Consider the following 15,509-nt stretch of genomic DNA (forward strand, 5'->3'; position numbering starts at 1 on the left):
CATCCACATGGCAGAGTTTCCACATCCTTCCAGATATTCAACAGGCACATCTTCCAAACTTCCTGCGACACTCTCAAACATTCTTCTCTCTCTCTCTCTCTCTCCCTTGCAGCATTACACAACCTCAGATAACAGCATCAAATCAGTGGGGGGTAATCATAACTGAGCTCAAGCCAGGACAGTTTCCTCTTTGTCTTGGGACCAGCACTACCTGGGACTGTTACATGTGACACCCACTGAGACATTCAGCAAAGAAAAAGCAGAAACTCCAGGGACTAAAATCCAACAAATTCCCATGAGCTGACTGCTTATGCTCTCGGGATATAAAGTGATAGTTGCAGAGACAGGGGCATCACAGGCGTTGATTCTGCAAAATGATGGGAGGCTGAATCAATCGAGTTTATGTTCTCTAGAACTTTGAGGACAAAGATGTGATCTCACAGAATCCCTACAGTGTGGAAGCAGGCCATTCAGCCCATTGAGTCCACACCAACCCTCTGAAGAGCATCCCACCCAGACCCACCCTCCCTATCCGAACAACCCCACATTTCCTACGACTAATGCACCTAACCTACACATCCCTGAATACTATGGGCAATTTAGCATGGCCAATCCACCCTAACCTGCACATCTTTGGACTGTGGAAGAAAACCAGGGCATCCAGAGGAAACCCACTCAGACACAGGGACAACATGCAAACTCAACACAGACAGTCGCCAGTGGATGGAATTGAACCCTGGGTCCCCAGTACTGTGAGGCAGCAGTGCTAACCACTGAGCCACTGTGCCACCATTCTCATTGAAACAGGCACAATTCTGGAGGGCTAGACAGGATAGACACCGAGGGGTGATGTCCACAGACATGTCAGCAGTCAAAGTTGTACATTAGTCAGAGGGAAGTGGGTCTGGGTAGGTTACTCTTCAGAGGGTCGGTGTGGACTGGTTGGACCGAAGGGCCTGTTTCCACACTGTAGGGAATCTAATCTAATCTAATCTTTTATTATCAATGCACTTCCACCTCCTGGTACGTTCTTGTTTGCCCTAAACATTGAATATCCTCGAACATTCAGTTCCCAGTTCTGGTCACCGTGCAACCATTTTTCTGTAATGGCAATTGGATCATAGTCATGTATCTCCAGTTGTGCCTTTAGATTATCTACCTTGTGAATGCTGCATGCATATAGCTAGAGTGCCTATATTGTAGAATTCCTATGGTGTAAAGACAGACCATTCGGCCCAAGTTGTCCTCACTAACCCATTCCCCTACCCTGTAACTCTTGCATTTCCTATAGGTAACCCACCTAGCCTGCACATCCCTGAACACTGTGGGCAATTTAGTCTGGCCAATTCACCGAACCTGCACATTGTTGTCTTTTTGACGACATTTCGCTTTTGAAGTGTAATAGATGCTCGGCTTTGTTTCACCTGTCATCCCAGTCTCCTTAGCAGCTTTTTGACTTCCTGCTATTAACTTTACCTCCGTCCAGTTTGGGTCACCCCTCAGGTTCCCATGGACCATGTCTAAGTAATTTAGTTCCAGCTCATCAGCATTTAAACAAATCTCAGTGAGGATCCCAGTCCCATGAAGGTGTAACCCCTCCAGCATATACTGCCCCAGATCCAGTCCCAAATTCTTTACAAATCCAATGCCCTTCCTCTGACGTCACTTTTCCAGCCATGTATCCAATTGATCGATCCTCCTGCTCTTATGCTCACTTGTACGTTGCACTAGGTGTAACTCTGAGATCATTGCGCTTGATCTCCTGCTTTTTGATTTGCTTCCTAAATTCAAAGTTTGTGCGAAGATTTGTAGCTCGGGTGCTCATTGTTGTGGTTCTGTTCGCCGAGCTGGAAGTTTTTGTTGCAAACGTTTCGTCCCCTGGCTAGGCGACATCATCAGTGCTTGGGAGCCTCCTGCGAAGCGCTTCTTTGATGTTTCCTCCGGTGTTTATAGGAGCCACGAAACGACACGACCAGCTATCCTTAGTAGCCACACACGCAGACAACAAGCAACATGAATTCGACTGGGACAACACTAGTATCAGAGGGCAAGCCAGACAGAGAACAGCCAGGGAATTCCTAGAGGCATGGCATTCATCCACAAACTCCATCAACAAACACATCGACCTGGACCCAATATACCAACCACTACAGCGGACAGCTGAAACTGACAACCGGAAGCGGCAGGGACAGACCACTATAAACACCAGAGGAAACATCAAAGAAGCGCTTCGCAGGAGGCTCCCAAGCACTGATGATGTCGCCTAGCCAGGGGATGAAACGTTTGCTTCCTAAATCCCTGAAAAGTACCTGCAGGACCTCACCCCTCTTCCTACTGATGTGGTTGGCACCTTGGTGGGGTCCACAATATCTGGCTGATTCCCCGTAGACAGCTATGGCTCTTCCATGACATCCTTGACCATGGCACCAGGGAGGCAACATGCTGCCCTGGAATCATATTTATTGCCACAGAAACATTCATCTGATCCTCTGGCTCTGTAATTCCTGTCCAGAAAGCCAAAGCTTTATCAAGGAAAAAAAAAACGAGAGACAGGGAAAGGATATAAAAAAATGGCACGCTTCATCGCTGAAGTTATTAAACAATAAATATTCCCTTGCCGACACCCAGATGGGCTTGCAGATGCTGAGCTAAGCTGTAGGGGGCAGCTCAGTGCTTCATCTGTGACCTCAAAGAAGAACCACTCCCAGTGGAAATAACGTACAGAGTGTCTACGGAGAAGACAGCAAAATCGAGGGGCAGACACAGCTCTGTGACAGAGAGAAAGTGAGGTCTGCAGATGCTGGAGATCAGAGTCGTGAGTGTGTTGCTGGAAAAGCACAGCAGGTCAGGCAGCATCTGAGGAGCAGGAGAATCGACGTTTCGGGCCGGAGCCCTTCATCAGCTCTGTGACAAACCAATCCAATCTGGACGTTTTGCTGAAAGGAATCTATTCCTGTTACTTTTCTGGTCGCCATCTTGGCAGGCAGAGGGCTTGAGAGGCAAAGAGTAGGGGGGCAAGCAGGAATTGTGGAATGGAAGTCACAATCAGATCAGCCATGACCTTGTTGGATGGCAAAGCAGGCTCGCAGAGTTAAAGAATCTCCTTGTGCTGTTATTTCTCGTCGTCTATCAGAGTTACAGCTAGATGAGCCTTCTTGTTCCACTGCCTTCACTTCTCACACCTCAAGAACAGAACTGATTCATTCCACTGGTGCCTTAGGGTTTCCAGTTAAAGCCAGATGGGAGTAATGATCAGAGCAGGGACTTTCCATTTTATAGCTGTCTGCTTCTCAATTAAAGAAGTGCGTTAAAGTACAGTTTCCTTCTAGGGAAGCGAAACTTCATCAGATCCCGGGATAGAAACTGGCTTGCATTTTAGGTGGAAAATGGGTTAATATTATGTTAATAGTGAGACAGCTAGGGTCCAGACCATAGGTGCCACTGATCAACTCAGTTCGTTTACATACAAACATCCAAAGTGGGTGGAAGAGACCATTCGGTTAACTCAGTTGGCTGAACAGCTGATTTGTGATACAGAGTAATACTAACAGCTTGGGTTCAATCCCTGCACTGACTGAGATCACTGTGAAGGGCCCCATCTTCTCAACCTCATGTGGACACCCTCAAGTTAAACTCACCACCGATTCTCTCTCTCTCTCTCTAATAAGAGAACAACCCAATGGTACTCTGAGACTACGGTATCTCTACATTTACTGCAGATCTATTTGCCTCAAATCACACAGGAGGCCAACTGCTCCCACATTCTGCAGCTGCAATGCATCACAGGTTTTCCTTTCTTTTAAGAGCTAATAAATTTACTGATGATATTTTAATTCACATCTCAATCCTGCCTGCACATATTATTATTTCAATTAATGTCACAGACTCGTAGGGTCATAGAGTCCTCCAGCACAGAGACAGACCCTTTGGCCCAAACTGGTCCATGCCGACCAAAATGTTTGTCCACGCCAACCCCACTTCCCTGTATTTGGTTCATATCCTTCTAATCCTTCCCTATCCATGTATTTGCCTAAATGCCAGTTAAATGTTGTCAATGTACCCACTTCAACCACTTCCGCTGGCAGCTCAATCCATATGTGTACCACCCTCTGTGTAAAAAAGTTGCCCCTCAGGTTCCCTTTTATTCTTTCCCCTCTAAACTTAAACTGATGCCCTCTAGTCCTCGATTCCCCAACCCTGGGAAAAAGACTGAGTGTATTCACTCTATCCATGCCTCTCATGATCTCATACACTTCTAAGATTCCCCCTCAGTCTGCTACGCTCGAAAGAGAAAAGTCCGAGCTTGTCCAACCTCTCCCTTTGACTCAGACCATTGAGTCCTGGCAACATCCTTGTAAATTTCTTCTGCACTCTTTCCTGTTTAATAACATCCTTCCTCTAGCAAAGTGACCAAAACTGAACACAATACTCCAAGTGCAGCCTCACCAAATCCTGTATAACTGCAAGATAACTTCTATACTCAGTGCCCTAACTGAAGAAGGCCAATGTACCAAAAGCCTTCAATGTTTTATTTACTCTGAATCCAATGCCCAAGTTCAAATAAATAGACATGCTCAAAAGTCAATCAGCAATCACCTCGCTGAGACTTCACACCTGAGGTATCTTTTCTGAATGTGGATTCTGAGTGGCTCCTGGCTGCATCATCTACTGCTCACCTACTGAAGAATGGCAGCCTCTACACCAAACATTGAACCAATATTTTTGGACCAACAGTTCTTTAATGTAGAGCCAAGAGGCGTAGCTCAGCTCCACCAGGGCCAACAGTGTTCCTGCCATTGTTTCTGTGGCCCCACTTCTGATGTTCTCACTCCTTCCCCAACTTCCACAGAACTTACTGGAGAACTGCTACCCCTACCAACACCTCCAATAATGCACTTCTCAGGAAGATAATTGTAATTAGTTGTCAGATTGATAAATTATAGGGGAAAATTATTTCTACCTTAATCTGTTTTGGGGACGATAGTAGCATCTTTACACCAAAATCTAAAATGCAATTAGATGCAAATAATAAGCATGGCAACTGAAACTGAAAAAGATGAATATTAACTTCTCCTTTTAACACATTAACCTAATACATAATAAAGCACAGAAACAGACCTCAAGTCTGTGCCAGTACTTGCATTGCGCATGGGTCTCCCCCTGCTCTAGCTGTTTCTTTTGATTCTAAACTCTCTTGTCAGGTTCACTTATTCCACACCATGCCATTATTGTGGCAACAAAGAGCTACCCTTAAGCAAATTTCTCTCCCTATTGGTAAATGTATGGTAGCTACTCAGCGTGTAACCCAAAGTCAGACACGTCAATCTGGGAAAGTCTCAAATCACAGACTACTCAACTTCACAGCTCCATCTTTAGAGAGTTACAATGTCAGCTCTATAACTTTTGTATGAGTAAAAGATGAGTCATGTGCCAGGCTTCATTATTTTCAGTACCCGTGGGGTTGTTAGAGTAAATGTCAAAAGATATTCCAATATCGATTTAGCCTATATCTGGAAAGTGCAAAGCAGTTAAACCTCAGTTCGAATGCTTTCCAAGCTGAATTATATTCAAATGCTGTTTACACTTTAATAAAATAAACGCGGTTTCAAAGATACACAATAATTTTAATATTCAAGTAACTGCTTTCAATTCACTCCTTTATGTTAGCAATCAAAATAGAGCCTTTCAAATGGCCTACACCTTTGTTATTCACCCTTATTCATTATTCTTTACATAGCTGGTGTTAATTAACAATTTTCTGTGCAACAATGAAGTTGCGAGTTCTTTGCAAATGCCATTTACAGCAGCCTGTAAAATGCAACCTTGAACCTTTCCCGTAAGTGTGCATAATCAACATGCAATCCAATTCGGAAGGCCATGATACCACTCAAGTGAGTGGGGCAGCTCTCTCTGTGTGTCGGTCATGGTAAGGCAACATCGGCACTACATTTACTGCTGGAAGAATCGGATTCAGCCAGGAGCAGATTATGGGAAGCAGCCAAGCTGGTAATTGTCTGAGGGCAAAACAGAGGGCTTTCACAATCTCTCTTTCTATCCAAATTGGCGTGTGTTGGGATGGGGCAGCACAGTGGTTAGCACTGCTGCCGTACAGCACCAGGGACCCAGGTTCAGTGGGTAGCACTGCTGCCGTACAGCACCCGGGACCCAGGTTCAGTGGTTAGCACTGCTGCCGTACAGCACCAGGGACCCAGGTTCAGTGGTTAGCACTGCTGCCGTACAGCACCAGGGACCCAGCCTTGGGCAACTGTCTGTATGGAGTTTGCACATTCTTCCCAGTATCTGCGTAGGTTTCCCCCGGGTGCTCCAGTTTCCTCCCACAATCCAAAGATGTGCAGGTTAGGATGAATTGGCAATGCTGAATTGCCTATAGTGTTTAGGGATACGTGGGTTGGGTGCATTAGTCAGGGGTAAATGTATAGTAATAGAGGAATGGGGTCTGGATGGGATACTCTTCGGAGGGTCAGTGTGGGCTTGCTGCATCAAAAGGCCTGTTTCCATACTTTAGGGATTGTAAGTTTCTTAACTGTACACATTCTGATCATTCCTCAGTAACTCACCCAAGTGCTCACACACTTCAGATATAAACCTTTACAATAAGCATGCTCACACTGTTAGATCATGGAAGCCCTCTCATCCCACCCCCTTTAGTGCACAACATGCCCCGACCCACATTTCCAGCAGGAACCTCTACAAATAAAGCTGGGATGGAAACAGGGGTGCAAGTTGCACTCCTCATCAACGATCTGTCACTCCGCTATGATCACGACCCACGGCTGGATTCAAACCTGGCTTCTTCCTGGTCTGCACATCACAGAGTTTCGTTTAAAGTGTAAAACATTTCTTGCTAATGTCTGGCCCCAGTCCTAACTGCCCAACAATGTGGGTGGCTTCGTTGCTATAGGTACTTCCCTTTTTAACAGCAGAAATATGACCAGCATTTCCTGAGAGATAGAGGGATGATTGAATACTTGAAAAGACCAGGTTTATTACTATACAGCAAATTGTTTCTGGGGAAGAGTCACTCAACATGAAACGTTAACTCTGATTTCCCTCTACAGATCTCGCCAGACCTTCCGAGTAATTTGTGTCTTTGGTTCTGATTAACAGTATCTGCAGTTCTTACACTTTTTATTTTAATAACTACATTACATATTTCCTGCTGATCACCAACATCACATTGAAAATTCAAGTATTATTGCAGGGAGTATCAATCTCAGGCCAATAGTAGAAACACAGCAAGTGGCTGCTATGTTTTTTTGTGGACGTCCATCGATGTCCTGTTTTAACTCTGATAGAATCTTTAAGAAAAGGTGAAATGGTGACACCAAATGATGGCAAGAGGTGGAATAAAAAGCACTGGACAGGCCAGAGCAAAGACCTGAAGACAACAAACCAATGTAGAGTACTGGAGCTTGAAATTTGTATTTTATTGCCCATGCAAAATTGAACTTGATGTGCGTAAGAGTCAGTATTTTTTTGTAATCCCAATTTACGTAAGGACTACTTCTCTCAATAAACGTTAAAAATAAATGTTTTATTGCTCAGATCTCATGTTATGAGCTAGAGATTACAAAGATACGCAATAACTTTTCTCCAATAAAGGTGGATAAGTTACATTGGAAAAGTGACCGTGTCAGATCTGGTATTGAATCATGGGGTTTTGCTTGACGCAAAAGTATATTTCTTTCTTATGACCTATTAGCTCACAATGAGAGTCAGCACAGGACCATAACCTGTTGAGGTGTTTAGACCAAAACCTGTCCATTTCCATATCTCTGTGGCAGAATTAAGAATGAACACTGTTTCATTTGTGTTCTAAACAAAAAAAAAACAAAGATCTATGGATGTTAGAGATTCTCAAACAAAACCAGAAACTGCTGGAGAAATATGGCCGATCTGGCAGCACAGAAAGCAGAGATAACGTTTCAAAATTCGGGTTCTGAAAATAGGTTGGAGGAAGGGTCATTAAACCTGAAATATTAACTTTGCCTTCTCTCCACAGAGGGTGCCAGACCTGCTGCGTTTCTCCAGTAATTTCTAATTTTATTTCAATTATTTTTTTGTTTATTTGGATTATTTTATAGAGAAATCAGAGGCCCTTACAATGATGGTATAACCAAGGAAAGTAAGAGTAATAATATGCACAGAAAATCTTTTTGTGATATTGAATACCTAACGTTTACAATTCTATTTTTAAAAGGGAAGAGTAGACGATGAGTCAGTTCATTTAAAAAGCACTGAGTGTTCTGTGCCTGGCATCTTTCCAGTCTCGCAATTATTGTAAAAGTAGTCTTTGCTTTCACAATGTATGTTAATGTACAAAGAATTGCTTTTGAATAGTCAGAAAAACTCCCCTCTATTCTCATCCACTCTGCCTTAAACACCAACTACAGAGGAGAGCTTCCATTCGTATCAAACTGTCTGCACCTTCATTAATTTCTGGATTAGTGGTGCTGGAAGAGCACAGCAATTCAGGCAGCATCCGAGGACAGGCAAAATGCCTGAATTGCTGTGCTCTTCCAGCACCACTAATCCAGAATCTGGTTTCCAGCATCTGCAGTCATTGTTTTTACCCCTTTTGCACCTACATTAAGTTGATTCAAGTGATGACAACAAATGCAGACAGCTGCAAGATATAAACCAAAGAGTCTGCGGTAGCACAAGCAGAGGATATGGACGGAATCGGAATAATGGAATAGCAAGGTTTAGTAGCAACTGGATAACGAATCTCGGACAATGCTTGGAATCAGAAGCGTCTGAGAAGAGAAAACAAAGTCAACGTCGAGTTCTGAAGTAGGGCCACTGGACTGGAAATGTTAACTCTGTTTTTCTCTCCACACCTGGTGGGTTTCTCCAGCAAATTCTGCTCCTGTTTGTTTCAGGACTCCAACATCCACAGTTCTTTTTTATTTATACAAGGTGTTCGACTGTTGAAAGGGAAGTAACATTCACATTGCCACTTGCTAAATAGGAGTTTTAATCATATTTACTTACAAAATTTAAAAAAAACATTCCTCTCGTTCTCTCCTGGCTGGAAGAAAATCTCCAGGAATTTTTTTAAAAATACGCCTTTCATCCCCACACTCGCCCAATGATTACATTTGTATTTTAAGGTAGCTATTATTCTATAACAGCACCGTTAAAAGTGTTCAGGTGCATTTACCCAAGATCGTGCTGGTGATCCTGACTAGTTTCTCATTGTGTGTCCATCCAAAATTGGCCCATCATGGAATGGCTTGCCTCTCTGGAACAAGGGAGGAAGTACAACCCCCTCCCTGAAACATCACAAAGCCTCTCAGTCCCAGTAAGTCCCATATTTACATCATCTCTCGGCTGTGATGCTGGCATGTCATTCAGCTTCCACCATTGAGTGACCTGATCCCAGTGACCCGAAATCCGACCGCTGCCCATTCTGAGCTTGCTGGAGACAGAGATATTTTGGTTCAGCTCCTCTCCATCTCTTTATGACCCTGAGCATCGTTATTGTCTCTGACATGACAAGCTAGGGATTCAGACAGAGGAACAGATCATCATTTATTCCAATCTAAACTCCAGTGCTGGCACATCATCTGCAGATGCTTCAGGCCACTGTGCATTAAATAGCACAACTCTTCTGATATTAGGCCAATTACCTTACCAAAAATGCTTAGCAGTCATGACATTTATGACTTGCCTATTTGGAAGAAAAATGCGTAGGCAGTGGTAGATGCGTTGAATCCCAATGAGGAGACCACAAATCTTCGTCTCAGCTACATTTTCTCCTGTTGTTGTGTATTTTATACACCCCACAGCCAAAGCATCAAGGAAAACATAACTGTGCTTCATCATTTCAGAGATGGAGAATGACAGAACATGGTCCAAAACATCTCAAAAAACAGGATAAAGTACTTACTGGATACCAAGCTATAGACAGCAATGATAAAACCTCTGTTTATTAAGGAAGATAAGTTACGGTTATTATTTATTACTATGGATCACCTCAAAAGTTTCGTAATTGTTCTCCAAACTTAATGGCAATAATCATGAACCCTGGATGGGGTAGATAAGATCTGCAGACTAACTTTACTAAGAGTCAACTTCCTACCGATCCTTGGCTGTCAACAGATTATGTGGTGGGCCTGTTAGAGCAAGTGACATGCATGGCAATGGGTTATTTCGCCAGCATGGGTTTGGAGTCACCCGTAGGAAGGAGTGGTGTATTTGCTGAGCTGAAGGACAAGAGCAAACCAGTTGGATTCTCATGACAGTCTGACAACTTATTCTCCTGATCTACTAATTTCACTGAATTCAGTTTCACAATTTGACACAGTGAGATTTGAACTCTCAACCTCAGAACTAAGAGTCCAGCGCTCTCTTCCCCGTGTGGCTTTTATGATGACTTTATAAACAAGCTAACTGTTTGACTGGCTGCCAGAAATGCTTCTAATTTAAATCATTTTGGGGGAGGATTTCTGCTGTTCACATCGATAGGAAATAAATGCTTGCACAATGAAGGACAAATTGCACGCCAAAGGTATGGAACTGGATTTAAAAGGAACTGCTTATGAATTGGTTGTGAAGCTGAAAGAACTAAAATCTTTCCCTTTTCTGTCCTCTGAGCATGCTTACCTGAAAATCCGAGGTCTCCAAGTACAACGTGCTTCCTGTCCTTTACGCTGCTGATTTGTGGGAAGTAGAGATCGAGGGTGAGGAACAGGATGCAGGCGAAAAACGCTAAGATGCCGATTGTAATGCCATAGTTGCAGGCGTTGCTGTTTTTATTGAAAACACAGTAAAGAATTTCATTGCCTTTATTGATGTAGCCTTCGTTCACAATAGAAGCAAACACTACGATGGAGAAAACCTGAGGAAGAAGGAACAAAAACTAATGAGTGTGAAGAAGGACAACTTTACGTTCCAATATCAGTAGCAATGAAACAGGCTATCAGTGCCAATCAGGGAAGCCTGACAGGTCTCCCCAGAAGTGTGACTGGAGAATTGTAAAGATCAATAAATGCTCATTGCCAGTGATCGGTATCTGATGTACACCAGCCTTACTTTCAAAAGGAAGCTCTCAGTTAAATGTGTCATGTTGCAAGCAGAACTGCAGGTCATTTATCCCTCAGACACCATCAATATCTAACAGGCTCGTAACCTGACTTTGGCCTCAGTTCCATGGGATCTATCCAACCTACTACAGGTGATATAAAATATCTGCACACAGAAACACTAAATGTGACTTTTAAACATGTGTTTATGGTCGATCCATAGGCATCATTGACAATGCCCAAGTGCCCATGCATCATTGCCTTTAGGAAGCTGGTGAGGAGCCACCTTTGCCAACTGTTGCACTCCATGTGGAATAGGCAGGACTCAGCGCAATTCGGAAGGTAGCTCCAGGAGTTTGGTGTGCACAAGAGTCTGAACCTTGGAGAGTTGCTACAGTGGAGAAAGTGAGGACTGCAGATGCTGGAGATCAGAGCTGAAAATGTGTTGCTGGAAAAGCGCAGCAGGTCAGGCAGCATCCAAGGAACAGGAGAATCGACGTTTCGGGCATAAGCCCTTCTTCAGGAATGAGGAAAGTGTGCCCAGCAGGCTAAGATAAAAGGTCCCAATATAGAGGAGGCCGCCTACTTGCGGAATGGTTCAGAGAACATCTCTGGGACACCCGGACCAACCAACCCCACCACCCCGTGGCTCAACACTTCAACTCCCCCTCCCACTCCACCAAGGACATGCAGGTCCTTGGACTCCTCCATCGCCAGACAATAGCAACACGACAGTTGGAGGAAGAGCGCCTCATCTTCCGCCTAGGAACCCTCCAACCACAAGGGATGAACTCAGATTTCTCCAGTTTCCTCATTTCCCCTCCCCCCACTTTGTCTCAGTCAAATCCCTCGAACTCATCACCGCCTTCCTAACCTGCAATCTTCTTCCTGACCTCTCCGCCCCCACCCCACTCCGGCCTATCACCCTCACCTTGACCTCCTTCCACCTATCGCATTTCCAACGCCCCTCCCCCAAGTCCCTCCTCCCTACCTTTTATCTTAGCCTGCTGGGCACACTTTCCTCATTCCTGAAGAAGGGCTTATGCCCGAAACGTCGATTCTCCTGTTCCTTGGATGCTGCCTGACCTGCTGCGCTTTTCCAGCAACACATTTTCAGAGTTGCTACAGTGCATCTGATAGACGGTAAACATTGTTATAGCTGCACACTACAGTGGGGGGAGTGAATACCAAAGGCGGTGAATGGGGTGCCAATCAAGCAAGCTGGTCTGTCCCGGACGGTGTTAGAGTTTGAGTCTTGTTAGAGTTGCACACATCCAGGCAGGTCTTGAGGAGGACTGGGTGCTCTTTAAATAGCATCATGCTGCTTGATGCCTGCTCCCTGCCTTCAACCAGACTTACAGCTAATAACAGATACTGCAAACCGGCTGGCAGCACAGATATTGTAGCTGTACTGACGTTACCTGGCACAGACATGTTTCTCCTTGGTATTCTTCCTCAGTTTCTAAACGAATACCTCAAACACCAGTGATAGAGGATACATCATCGCCTAACAACCTTCTTCACTCATGTGTTTGTTAACATGTACATCTATTCCTGGGGGAGTGGAGGTTGAAGGGGTGGGACGTACCTTTAGTGAGTTTTTGATGATGGAACATTAGGCACATCAATGTCATGTGACTGAGTGGGAACACTGCAGAGGTAGGAAGCAGTTGCACAAACCTGTTGCCTGCACTACCTTAGGATTCAGACTGTCCACCCTGTTCAAACAGAGTCAGCACCCATAGCAGCAATACACAGCATTCTGGAAAGCCTGTTGGCAAAGTCCATTCAAAGGCCCATCTGAATATTTCGATAGAATGGTTTCACAGAACTGCAATTTGCAGGGGATCTGTCATCTCCAAGGGCACATTAAGACCACAGTCAATCCACCTAATTTACACACTGCGGCAATGGATGATAAGTGAGAAACTGGGCAAGAGTGGACTGCAGTGTAAGATGTGAGTGAATCTCTAAGACCTCTCTGACATAAGGTGCTGTAGGGTCACTACACTAGTAAATGTTCCCACCGAAACTGAGCAATTAACTCCGTGCTGTCCGATGTGACCAAACTGCCAGGACGGAACAAAGTTTGACCTCAACAAACATTCACCCTTGGGTCACTGTCTGTGAGGAGTTTGCACATTCTCCCCGTTTCTGCATGGGTTTCCTCCCACAGTCCAAAGACGTGCAGGTTGGTTGGGCTGGCCCATGCTAAATTGCCCATCGTGTCCAGGGATGTGCAGGCTAGCTGGGTTAGTCATAGGGAATATGCAAGATTACAGGAATAGGGAAAGGGGGTAGGGTCTGGGTGGGATGCTGTTAAGAGGGTCGGTGTGGACTTGATGGCCTGCTTTCACACTGGAGGAATTCTATTTATAACACACCGAATCTCCGTGAACATGAAGCTCCTAAATTGTCCAAAAAACCCATCCGGTTCACTAATGTCCTTCAGGGAAATAATCTGCCGTCCTTACCCAGTCTGGCCCACATGTCTCTCCAGCCAATATGGTGGGTTTTTGATGACGCTCTGAAACAGCTCAGCAGGATGCTCAGTTTTAGCACACTCCAGTGTACCCACACCAGGAAATGGCTCAAGAAAACAGTTCACCATCAATTTTGCAAGAAGCAATTAGGGATGGGCAATAAATGCTCACATCCCATGGAATACTATATAAAGGTAACTACTTTCATTTCCCTGCAACACATTTTGTAAGCTGCCCCTAGAAAAGCAACAGATCTTTGCCCTATCGCAAGTGCAGCACGGGTTCTAATCTGAGAGAGGTAAAGACATTTGATGGTGATGATAGATTAAAACTCAAAAATAAATAAATCATTAAACAAACAAACATTAAGAACTCTCCACCTGATGCTTGAGATTGATTTGTTGGAGGGGAAAGATATTTATAATGTGAATTTCTGCCTTGATGACACTATTAAAGAGCAGCAGTTTTTTTTTGGGAGGGAAGCACTTAAAGTAAGCTAGATCCATTTTCCAGGCAACTCACTGATCACATCCAGGGACAAGAAACCCGTACAAGGTCCCTCATTCCCAGTATTAACTCAGTCTTTTAATTTGTAGAGAGGTTTGCCTTCTCAAGTTGCCGGACCTGTTTGGTGGCTCATTGTGAAGTTAATAAACCAACAGCTAGACCACACTGCCTTCTCTCCCACACAATGCTAAAGGACGGATTGCGCATCAGTAAGGGAAGGGGTGAAGCTCACTTAGGAAGTCGGTGTCATATGGTTGGTAAGTGTGTACATCTAAAAGGTTGAGTTAAAATTTCCCACAATTTGCAGAACCTTATCTGACTCATACTCACATTGACACAGAGAAGCTATAAGTCCAGTAAACCATGCAATCCTTCACATTTTATAAACAAGAAGAAAGAAATAGCCATTAAAATAATCAAGCAATTTTCCCAGAAAATAGCGATACTTTGAAAATCACAACTTTAGAGTGTTAATTGCTATTTCCAAAAGATAGTTAACTTTCTCTAAGCTCCTGCTCTTTAGCTTGTAATTATAAATTGCTCTGTGTATCACTTATATCCAGACTAATGCACCCTAATGAAAAAAAAGACTAAGATTCCGGAGATATCTATAATTTCAATGGCACTTGCATAACCATTTGCAAATGGTGCATGATGTTTAAAAAAATAAGTCTCTTTCCCACCATATTTAAAAGAAATGGGGCAGGGCTTTCCCCTCCGTGGATGTGGACTGAAGAGGAAATAATGAGGTAAATTGACCTTGGAGAGAAACTTACCCACTTCTCACCCCCTCAGCAATTACGTACAGTCATATAGTTGTATAGCACGGAATCAGACCCTTCGGTCCACCTCATCCATGCAAACCAGGAATACTAAACTGAATTAGTCCTATTTGCCTGTGTTTGGCCCATATCCCTCTAAGTTGAAACTTTATTGCTGGAACAGCACAGCAGGTCGGGCAGCATCCAGGGAACAGGAGATTCGACGTTTCGGGCACAGGCCCTTCTTCAGGAATGAGCAGAGAGTGTTCAGCAGGAGAAGATAAAAGGTAGGGAGGAGGGACTTGGAGGAGGGGCGTTGGAAATGTGATAGGTGGAAAGAGGTCAAGGTGAGGGTGATAGGTCGGAGTAGGATGGAGGCGGAGAGGTCAAGAAGAAGACTGCAGGCCAGGAAGGCGGTGCCGGGCTGGAGGGATTCGGCTGAGACAAGGTGGGGGGAGGGGGGATGAAGAAACTGGTGAAGTCCAAGTTCATCCCCTGTGGTTGGAGGGTTCCCAGTCGGAAGATAAGACGCTCCTCCTCCGACCGTCGCGTTGTTGTGGTTTGGCGGTGGATGAGTCCAATGACCTGCATATCCTCGGTGGAGTGGGAGGGGGAGTTGAAATGCTGTGCTACAGGGTGGTTGGGTTGGTTCGTCCGGGTGGCCCAGAGGTGCTCTCTGAATCGCTCCGCAAGTAGGCGGCCTGTCTCCC

At 44.6% G+C, this 15,509-nt stretch overlaps 1 protein-coding gene across 1 annotated transcript in view; it reads right to left on the reverse strand.

The window, feature by feature from the left end:
• The window catches only part of syngr3a (synaptogyrin 3a), an 86,843-nt gene that overhangs the window by 30,767 nt on the left and 40,567 nt on the right, over nt 1–15,509 (reverse strand). Inside the window, exon 2 of the mRNA XM_043711328.2 lies at nt 10,630–10,864. Coding sequence (XP_043567263.1) covers nt 10,630–10,864 — 235 coding nt within the window. The remainder of the gene's footprint in view (nt 1–10,629; nt 10,865–15,509) is intronic.

The sequence above is a fragment of the Chiloscyllium plagiosum genome, unplaced genomic scaffold (assembly GCF_037043375.1).
Source record: "Chiloscyllium plagiosum isolate Xiang-an unplaced genomic scaffold, Cpla_swu_hap1 HiC_scaffold_20, whole genome shotgun sequence".
Taxonomy (NCBI): Eukaryota; Metazoa; Chordata; class Chondrichthyes; order Orectolobiformes; family Hemiscylliidae; genus Chiloscyllium; species Chiloscyllium plagiosum.